We start from the raw sequence: 9,705 nt of genomic DNA, 5'->3' as shown, positions 1-9,705 counted from the left end.
CTCTATGGTTATGACTGGTGCACTCAAGACTGACAGGTTAGCACAGTTGCTCAGAGTGTGGTGCTGATAACACCAAGGTCTGGGTTTTGATCCCTATACTGGCCAGCTGCCAAAAAAAAAAAAAAAAAAAAAACTGTAAAAATAAAAAGATTGGTGCACTTTAACTTACACCTCAATTAAAAGATCTAAGTAAGTAAATAAAATATCTTCAAATTCTTAAGAGAGAGAGAGAGAGATTCAGAAAGAACTGTGTCCCGGCACGTGTCTGCTCCTGTCTGGGTTGGTAAGGTGGGACGGCGTTCCTAGTCCTTCTGTCTCTGCCCCTCCCCCCATCCTGACCAAGGCCAGCACCTGAATGTCACAGTTATCAGAGCGGGCACAACAGAGGCTGCCTCCCCAGTCCCGTGATGTGACCCAGTTTCCACCTGATTCTAGGTGACCTTGGGGACACAGAGGTGTTGCTGGGAAAGGGGAAGAGAGAAGAGGCAGAGATCAGGCAGTGGAGGAGGCGTCCAGCTGCACCACCGAGGACTCTGTATCTGCTGTCCCATCCCGGGAAGAAGAAAAGGCCGAGTGATTCAGTCAGTGATGCTGGTTTGAGGCCCCAGCAGACCGTGAGAAACAGGTAGTCCAGTGTCGAGCTGTCCCTGGGTCTGCTGCTGACTTTAGCCACTGTGATTCTCCTCTCTCCTTGCTAATCCGTTTTCACAGGATAGAGCCTTCTAGGTCCCAGACTCTTGGCAACAGTATTGTTCTAGGACAGAACTCTCTGCTCTAGAATTGCTGGAGCATCTATTATAAACGCAGGTTTCTGGGTCCCAGTGGAGGCCCTGAAGCAGAATCCGTGGAGGTGGGACTCAGGAATCTATATTATAAATGATTTCAACAGTTGCTCGAAATTTTAAGGACTGATCTGGAAGGTGGGAAGGAGCTTTGCTTGTTTTTGCTGTCCAGCATGCCTGCTGGGGCTGGACATTATTGGTCTCACTCCAAATGACCCAGCTGATGGCTCTTTTCAGGTTTACCTCCACATCTAAGTACAAAATGTAGAATAATACATCTCCATGTGACCATTTTTTCATTTAAGTCCTTTGTTTTGCAGATGGGGAAACTGAGGTCCAAGGTCATAGTGGGTTAGGACTGGCATCCAGGACCAACATCCTTCCCTCTAAAATTCTGGTGGTCCTTGGGGTTGGGGGCAGTGGCTAGTGCTGCGCAGGAGGGGCGGGGGCAGGATCGAGGGTGGCTGCCTGTGTTTCAGCCTGGGCAGCGTGGATGGCTTGGCAGGTGAGCGTGCCCGAGCTAGAGGACCAGCTTCAGTGTCCCATCTGCCTGGAGGTCTTCAAGGAACCCCTGATGCTGCAGTGCGGCCACTCCTACTGCAAGGGTTGCCTGGTCTCCCTGTCCTGCCACCTAGACTCGGAGCTGCGCTGCCCCGTGTGCCGGCAGGCGGTGGATGGCAGCAGCTCCCCGCCTAACGTCTCCCTGGCCCGGGTGATCGAAGCCCTGCGGCTCCCCGGGGACCTGGAGCCCAAGGTCTGCGCGTACCACCGAAACCCACTCAGCCTCTTCTGTGAGAAGGACCAGGAGCTCATCTGTGGCCTCTGTGGCCTGCTGGGCTCCCACCAGCACCACCAAGTCACTCCCGTCTCCACTGTCTACAGCCGCATGAAGGTGGGAAGGGAGGGCTGCTGGGGACTGGATGGGGAGTGAGGGACAGCACCTGTGGACTTTGGAGCAGGGTTCCTGCCCTCTCTGGTGCTGCCACCTGGCATAGACAGGAGTTCTGGGGTCAGAACTTGATTTCCCTCCATCCTTGCCCTGGACTATCTGTTCATTCACCATGTTTTGAGGAGATGCCCTAACCACGTGCTGGGGATTACTGTGACATGTATGGTGGACAGCCCCTTGCTGTCACTTGCTAGCCCCTTCTTCTGCTTTTCCTTTGTAACCGTCGTGGTTTTTGAGCGCTCCCTTTCCTGCGCTCTCAGGCACATGAGGGCAGGGACTTTGTTTTGTTCCCTGGTGTATTTCAGTGCCTAGAGCTGTGCTGGCACATAGCAGATGCTCAGTGGGTATTTGTTGAATCCATGAATTCCTACCCTCATAGACTGTTACCCAGATCTAGCAGATCATCATTTGAGATTAATAGTAGTAATACCATCTTACGTTACTACGTTGATCTGAGGTTTATGAAGCTGTTTCATCTACACAATTTCATTTACTCCTTGGAACAATTCTGTGAGGCAGGGAGGGTGAGGTTACTATTGAATTTTACAAATGCGGGAACTGAGGCTCGGAGAAGGTAAGGGTCCTACCCAAGGTCATACAGCTTGTAAATGGCACAGCTGGGACTCAAACGAAGGCCAGCTTTCCTTCCACTGCCGATAGGTCAAAAAAGTGCAGGAAGGGTTCTTGTTATAGGAAGGAGGGTACTTGGCATGGTGGTTGGGGAGTCAGAGTGAGGGGTACTGGAGGGTTTCAGGCAGGGTTGTGATGTGGGCAGATCCCTCAGGCCAGGGGGTAGATTGGAGAGTGAGGCTGATGGACAGAGCCAGATATGAGGATGTCAGGAACCATGTAGGTGGGACCCAGCAGGAGGCCTGGGGCAGATGCAGGAGATACTTAGAAGATAGAAAAGAAAAAACCCTGACGACTGAATGTGGGAATGAGGGACACAGAGGGGTCAACGTTGACTCCCATGTCTGTAATTTCCCCTTGCACAGACTGAGGGAGCACGGGGGAGGATCCAGAGCGGGCAGGCAGAGCGGGAGGTGCCTGTGGGACCTGCGGTTGGGTGTGGGAGTCTGGAGGCCAGGAGCACAGAGGGGCTCTAGGCAAGAGCTGGGGAGCAGTCTACATCTGGGTGGTCATGGAAGCCACCGGAGTGGAGAAGACCAACCCTGCAGAGTCTACAGAGTGACAAGGGAAGACACTGATGACAGCCCCAGGGAGCACCAGGGCTTAAGATTTGGGTAGAGCGAGAGAGAATCCCAAAGAAGAGACAGAAAGAATGGACAGAGGGAGGAGGAACACTGGCTGGGTGTGGCCTCCTGGAAATCAGAGGGACAGAGAAATGAGATCACTTGCATGAAATGGCTATGGGGACTGAGAGGTTGGTTAGGTGCAGCAGTAAGAAGTGATTGTCTTGGCAAGAGCAGGTTAAGGGGCGTGTGGAAGGAGGAAGCCAGTTGTAGGCGAGGAAATCGAGTCTGTGTTTTACTAGCAGAAGGGCTGCCCAGGAGAGAAAAACAGCTGGGACCTTCTCCAACCTTTCTGGGTAGGAGCCAAGGCCCGGATAGGCCCCCATTTTGAATTTGTGTTTTTATGATCCTGACTCTTCTCTGTGATGCGACGCAGAATGCAACTAAGTTACATTCCCCTATCTGCTCCCTTTCAGGCATTCCTGTTCTCTCCTATCTCTCGAGATCTGGAGATACTTGACTGACTGATTGATCAGTTTGCATAATTTAGTTTCCTCTCACTGTGGCCCAGTTGATGGGAAGGAACTAGTTCCATCCCTCTCTGCCTGGGGAGAGTGGCCCCTCTTTGGCCGCTGTGAGATGTTCCGATGCCTTGTTATCCAGAGCAAGGACTTCGTGTCCATTTGTCCCTACATGTGCTTTATTCTTCACTCAGCTCCCTTCCAGAAAGGCTCATGCAGCACTCTTGTTCTTGGGAACAATCTAAGCCAAAGATTCTGTACACTGCATGGGCACAACCCAGCAGGGGCGCTGGTCAAGTAGTGGAGCCAGATGGTGGTCTGGGGGTCTGGGTTTTTACTCACGAGGCTAAGTCAGGTTTGGAGTCAGGCAGCCCAGAGTGTGCAATGTCAGCCTGGAGAGGGGCAAGAGTCAAGGGCAGGGGTAGCTCTGGTCCCTACCCTGGTTCCATGGGGAGTGCAATGGCCATTGGGATACTCTCAGGAAAGGTAAGGCCCCGGAGCTGGTCCCAAGGAGTTGGGGGGTGACAGGGCCAACTGCTTAAGGGGCCCTGGCACGCTGCCCCCAGGAGGAGCTCGCAGCACTCATCTCTGATCTGAAGCAAGAGCAGAAGAAGGTGGATGAACATATCGCCAAACTGGTGAACAACAAGACCCGGATTGTCGTGAGTGCCCTTTCCCTCTGCCCCTGCCCCAGGACCAGCCACCTTCGCTGTCCTGCAGGGCCCAGTTCCAATTCGTCCTCTGCAGAAAACCACGCCCTCCACATAAAGCCAGAATCCAAAGCATTCCAGGGCGGGGTGGGGAGGTGCAGATCCTCTCAGGGGAATTGTCAGGACTGGCTCCAAGTTGGCTTTTGTCCTCCATGTCCTTGGGACTGTGATAACCCAGAACTTGAGTCCCAAAAGTAAACAACCCAAAGTGTGGGCACAATCCCTGCCCCCGCACCATACCACCTGTGTCTGCTTGACTTTGACAACTGGGAGCATAGGTGTGGAAAGGCCAGAAGCTCTTGGTACTGATTTCCTAAAACTAGAGGCACCTTGGGGCTGGGAGGTGTGGAGCCCGGGCCTGGAGGTGGTTGTGAAACACGAGCAGGAGCATCCAGTATCAGGGAGCATCGTGCACTGTCTCATTTAACCTTCCTCGCCCCGGAGGGAGGCAGCATTATCCCCATCTGAGGGAGGCACAGCTCAGGGGTCCACAGGGACTCCTGGGCTAGCTCACTCCAAAGTCTGCTCTCCGGGGCTTTCAGATTTTTTTCAGTTGTGGAACCTGTGATGAAACAGGCAAAAGCAGAGCCATTCATTTGAAATGAGGGCTGGGGGTCCAGCCTCTCCCCTGCCACAGGCCGCCCTACTGCAGGGCCACCTTTAGGGCTCCCCAAGCAGTGTGAACTCCCTGGAAGGTGTCAGCCCACAGCCTCCCCTGGGACTCAGGTCTCAGAATGAGCCCCAGTCAGGAAGCCTCTGGGGACACTGAGGCCAGCCAGAGTCAGGCAGCTCAGCTGTGACTCTGCCGTGACTGGCCCTCCCTGTTCCAGAATGAGTCTGATGTCTTCAGCTGGGTGATCCGCCGTGAGTTCCAGGAGCTGCACCACCTGGTGGACGAGGAGAAGGCCCGCTGCCTGGAGGGGGTAGAGGGTCACACCCGTGGCCTGGTGGCCTCTCTGGACATGCAGCTGGAGCAGGTCCGGGGCACTCGGGAGCGGCTGGCCCAGGCCGAGAGTGTGCTGGAGCAGTTCAGTAATGAGAGTCACCACGAGTTCATCCGGGTGAGCAGATGAGGGACTGTCCCCATGCCAAGGCCCAACATCCCAGAGCCTTTCCTTTCCTAACAGTCCCCATGGTTCTGCACAGCCACCCCCTAGCCTTAACCTGCCTCTCTTGTCTTCCAGAAGTACCACTCCATGGCCTCCAGGTAATGACCTCGGCGGGAGTTGCTGGGGGTGATCTCAGCGGGTCTGGGGCTACGGGCATGGGCATCTTGTCTCCCCTAGTTCCTCCATTCATTTTAACCAGTGCCTCCGGAGCAGCTGCCCACATCTGGCTCTATAATCAAGCCCAGGGAACACAGATGAAAGTCATGTCCCTGCCTTCAGGGGACTTGTACATGTGGGGGGAGGCAGATGGTGAACTATGGTTACATCACTGTGGGTACCGAGAACCACAGAAGTTCATTCGAACTACAGAAATACCATGAGGAGGAGGTGATGTCTGGGTCTGACTGGCAGAGGGGCACAGGCTTACAGCTGAGAGAGGCAGAAGCAAGCAAAGTGGGGGACAGTCCCGTGAAAGGGGGAGGTGGTGCACGGACTCTAGGATGTTAGGAGAAGTTCCGTGTGGCTGGGGTGTAAAGTACGATGCCGGGAGGAAGGAGAGATGAGGTGGGAGAGCGGGGTGATGGCCAGAATGAGGGGCCTTGAAATGGAAGGGATCGGATCCATGTTCAGTCCCAACAAATGATCAATTCCTGCAGCTCCCAAGCCTTCCTCAGACACTGTTTATGGGAGTCTCCTTGTTTTCTCAAAATTCTTTGTCTTGGGGACACTTTGGTTAGGAGACATGGGATTAAATGAATGGACACAGACTCTGGCTTTCTCAGTTGGGAGCAAGTGTCCCCTGACTGTGGCTGGGATACAGAGAAATAGTTCTCAAACTTCAGCAAGCATCGGAACCACCTGGAGGGCTACTAAAACAGAGTAGTTGGCCCTAGTAATCAGTTTCTGATGGGCAGGTCTGGGGTGGGACCCAAGAACCTGCATTTCTAACAAGCTCCCAGGTGATGTCGATGTTACTGGTCCCTGGACTGCTGCTATAGAGTGCTTCCCCTTCCAGGAAAGAGGCAGGTCCTCTAAGAAGCGGATGAGAGGGGTGGGCACCATGTATGCACAGGCCCCAGCTATGGATTTGGCCGGATGGACTCTCGTCGGGATGGAAGGGTGGGGTGGCCTGTGTGGCACACGACTCTCCTGTCACTGTGAACTGTTGCACACAGAGCAGAGCTCCAGCAGGCCCGGCCTTTGGAAGGCACGTTCAGCTCCATCTCCTTCAAGCCGGGACTCCACCAGGCCGACATCAAGCTGACTGTGTGGAAAAGGCTCTTCCGGAAAGTTCTGCCAGGTCAGACCCCAACCCATCCTCCTTCCTGAGAGCTGCCTGCTGCCCAGGATGGGCAGCAGCTTGCTTAGGTGGGGGTGAGAGCTGGGATTCCTCCAGACAGCATAGGTTCAAGCTCAGCTCCACCTCTTATTAGCTGGGTGACTGGGCAACTTGTATAATTTCGGAGCCTCAGGTTGCTCATCTGTAAAGAGAGGCTGCTGACACCCAGCTGGCTGGGCTGCAGGGTTTGTATATACGTGTGTGTGTGTGTGTGTGTGTGTGTGTGTGTAGTTTAGTGTTTAATAAATGGTTGCCACTGCTCTTTGCCAAAAAATAAAAGACATTTAACTAATTCCTTTAATACTAGCATGCTGTTTACTTGTACCTAAGGGAAATCAATCAGTGGACTGATTGCATCCACCAAAGGCAAAAACAGGGTTTATGTAAAAGAAAAGGGGGAGGGGGGAGGGGAAATTGCAGCCTGTGAACAGTGAATCTTGTTTGCACGTTTTGGGGGTAGACTGATTAGCTGGTAGCTAGCAAAAAGGTCACTTGGGATAGTTTGTCCTTGAACAGGCTGACTGGGCTAGCAAATACAACAGCTGCAGTTGCTATGGACTCTGCAGAAAGCCTCGCGGCTGGGCTGAGGAGCACAGGTGACAGGCCACCTGCCAGGTCCTCCCATCAGCATCTCCACCTTGGGTGGCGGGCCTGTACCTGTCCCTAACCAGAATTCCACCTTTTCCCTTCTTCAGGCATCACTCATTTACTCACTCACTCATTCATTCAGCAAACAGCCCTGTGCTGCCCTTCCAGGCCCTGGGGATCCTAAGGCGAGACGACAGAGTTCCCATCCTGTGAAGCTCGGGGCCTGCCATCGGCTTCCTGCAGGCAGGTCTGCTGCCTTCTGTGTGGCTTACCAGGCCTCTCTGATCTCTTTCTCAGACCCAGAGTCTCTCAAGCTGGACCCTGCCACTGCTCATCCCCTCCTGGAGCTCTCTAAGGGCAACACAGTGGTGCAATGTGGGCTCCTGACCCAGCGGCGTGCCAGCCAACCCGAGCGCTTCGACTACAGCACCTGTGTCCTGGCCAGCCAGGGCTTCTCCTGCGGCCGCCACTACTGGGAGGTGGTGGTGGGCAGCAAGAGTGACTGGCGCCTGGGGGTCATCAAGGGCACAGCCAGTCGCAAGGGTAAGCTAAGCAAGTCCCCAGAGCACGGCATGTGGCTGATTGGCCTGAAGGAGGGCCGGCTGTACGAGGCCTTCGGCTGCCCACGTGTGCCCCTGCCGGTGGCAGGCCATCCCCACCGCATCGGGGTCTACTTGCACTATGAGCAGGGAGAGCTCACCTTCTTTGATGCCGACCGCCCTGATGACCTGCGGCCACTCTACACATTCCAGGCTGACTTCCAGGGCAAGCTCTACCCCATCCTGGACACGTGCTGGCATGAGAGGGGCAACAACTCACTGCCCATGGTGTTGCCCCCACCCAGCAGGCCTGGCCACCTCAGCCCCCCACCTCCTACCAAGCTGTAGGGCTGCCGTGCTCCAGCCTGCCCACAGGCCCACCCCATCTGGGCATGGGGGACTCATGGGGTTCTGCTGGGTCCTGAGGTGACGTCTTCACTGTTTGGGAAGGTCTTCTTGCCTGGGTAGCCCTGGAACATTTGATGATTGGGAGAAGGACCACGAGCCCTTCCCCATCAGCCAGGGGCATATTTTGTTAAGTTCCCCTCAGTTAGCAGAACCAGGCCTTGTCATCCACGGGTCACACTGAGCTCCCCTGGTCCCTCTTGGTGGCTCTCTGTGCTTACTCTCCCAACTGAGGGTGGAAACATTCCTACACATACTTTTTCCTTATCATTGTGAAGTTAAAACAACTCTTAAGGATAATAAATTTGACATTATTTCTTTCTCTTGAAATGATTTTCAAATATTAGCTACTGTACATAGATACTGCTTTATGCTTAAGTCTTTTTAAAGCAGCTCTAATCTCTGGTGGGGCCAGGTCTCACTTCCACGCCCTGCTCACTTGGTCTATGGTTAGAGTCACATCAACCGCTCAGTCACTGCTCCGTCCTCAGAGACCTCTCCAGTCCCCCTCTCAGGTAGATGAGATGGAAAGGACACTACTTCAAAGCAGAAGCAAGTGGGGGTCACACGGGGGTGCTGCCCAGCCCTGAAGACTGCAGGCACTGGCAGTGTGCCTGGAGGCCACATCTGATCACAGCTGATGGGCAGGTGTCCCGCAAACCAAGGCTGGGACAACTGAATCCTCTCTCAAGAATGTGAAAATTGGAAGAGAGAATGGCTGGAGCTTAGTCACCTGAGGACATGGTGCTTTCAAGAGAAGAGGCACAGCCCTGTGCCACAGAAGCCCATGGGGCTGCCTGAGAGCCTTTGTGACAGCTTCACCCTGGTGCCTGGGCATGAACCCACGCAGGCCAAGACTTGCCCTGCAGCCTGCCTGAGGGTGTCCAGGGACAGGAGAGGACAGGAGGCTGTCCCAGGAGGGTCGTGAGGAGTCTGAGGCCTGCTGCCCTGCCTCCTTCAGAATAGAGCTGCAGACTAAGCAGAGCTCAGCTGCAGTCTAGAACTGGCTGCCCTGACAGAATGCAAAACCTCTGGCTTCCTGCTGGGTGCAGTATGGGAAGCACTGGCAGGAGATCCAGGGCAGGAGAGGGAGTTTGAGGTGCTCATTTTCCTGGTTTCCTGCCTGCTGGGCTATGGGTTGGCAGCTTCCCTCTACCAAAGACTCCCGTCAGGTGGCTCTCCTCCTGTCACTCTTTTCCCCTGTTCCTTAAGGCTGGGTGGTGCAGCAGTGTTGCTGGCCTGAGTACTGCATCGTCTCCTGCCGGTTCCCTTAACTTTGACTGTTCTTTCATAAAGAGTCTCTTCTTTAAACTCTCCTCTTCCTCTCTGTCTGAGTGCACCTTTCTGCCTCCAGCCAGTCCCTCTGCAGGCACTTAACACATCCCTGCTTTGGTTCAGCTAGCCAGAGTTAGTGCTTGCATCTTGCAGCCAAGAGCTCTTACCTGATACATGTCCGATAGGGAGAAAGCAGAGGAAGGAGCACTGATTTCCTACGTGCAGGTGGCATTTAGGCTGAAAGATGTGGGACACTGCAGCTGGACCAGGGAGGGCCATTGATGCTACTTTAGTA

General features: G+C 54.3%; 1 protein-coding gene across 2 annotated transcripts; it reads left to right on the top strand.

The window, feature by feature from the left end:
• Window positions 1-1,275: 1,275 nt before the first annotated feature.
• On the top strand, window positions 1,276-8,078 carry TRIM50 (tripartite motif containing 50). 2 transcript variants are annotated; one of them, XM_063091791.1, is made up of 6 exons: window positions 1,276-1,674; window positions 4,012-4,107; window positions 4,986-5,216; window positions 5,343-5,362; window positions 6,440-6,564; window positions 7,489-8,078. In XM_063091791.1, exons 1-6 carry the CDS (start codon window positions 1,276-1,278, stop codon window positions 8,076-8,078), a joined length of 1,461 nt encoding a protein of 486 aa, XP_062947861.1. The 2 variants fall into 2 exon arrangements, with proteins under 2 accessions (XP_062947861.1, XP_062947860.1); XM_063091790.1 differs by having other exon boundaries at window positions 5,340-5,362.
• The last annotated feature ends 1,627 nt before the right edge of the window (window positions 8,079-9,705 follow it).

Source organism: Cynocephalus volans, chromosome 3 (genome assembly GCF_027409185.1).
Source record: "Cynocephalus volans isolate mCynVol1 chromosome 3, mCynVol1.pri, whole genome shotgun sequence".
NCBI lineage: Eukaryota > Metazoa > Chordata > Mammalia > Dermoptera > Cynocephalidae > Cynocephalus > Cynocephalus volans.
The sequence above is the reverse complement of the archived record's forward strand: the minus strand, read 5'-3'. Positions and strand labels throughout refer to the sequence as shown.

Excerpts from the sequence above, each read along its gene's own strand:
- TRIM50 (XM_063091790.1), top strand. The coding sequence starts at position 1,276 with ATGGCTTGGCAGGTGAGCGTGCCCGAGCTAGAGGACCAGCTTCAGTGT. Across the intron at positions 5,363-6,439 it reads TACCACTCCATGGCCTCCAG|AGCAGAGCTCCAGCAGGCCC; the intron begins GTAATGACCTCG and ends TGTTGCACACAG. Across the intron at positions 6,565-7,488 it reads CTTCCGGAAAGTTCTGCCAG|ACCCAGAGTCTCTCAAGCTG; the intron begins GTCAGACCCCAA and ends TCTCTTTCTCAG.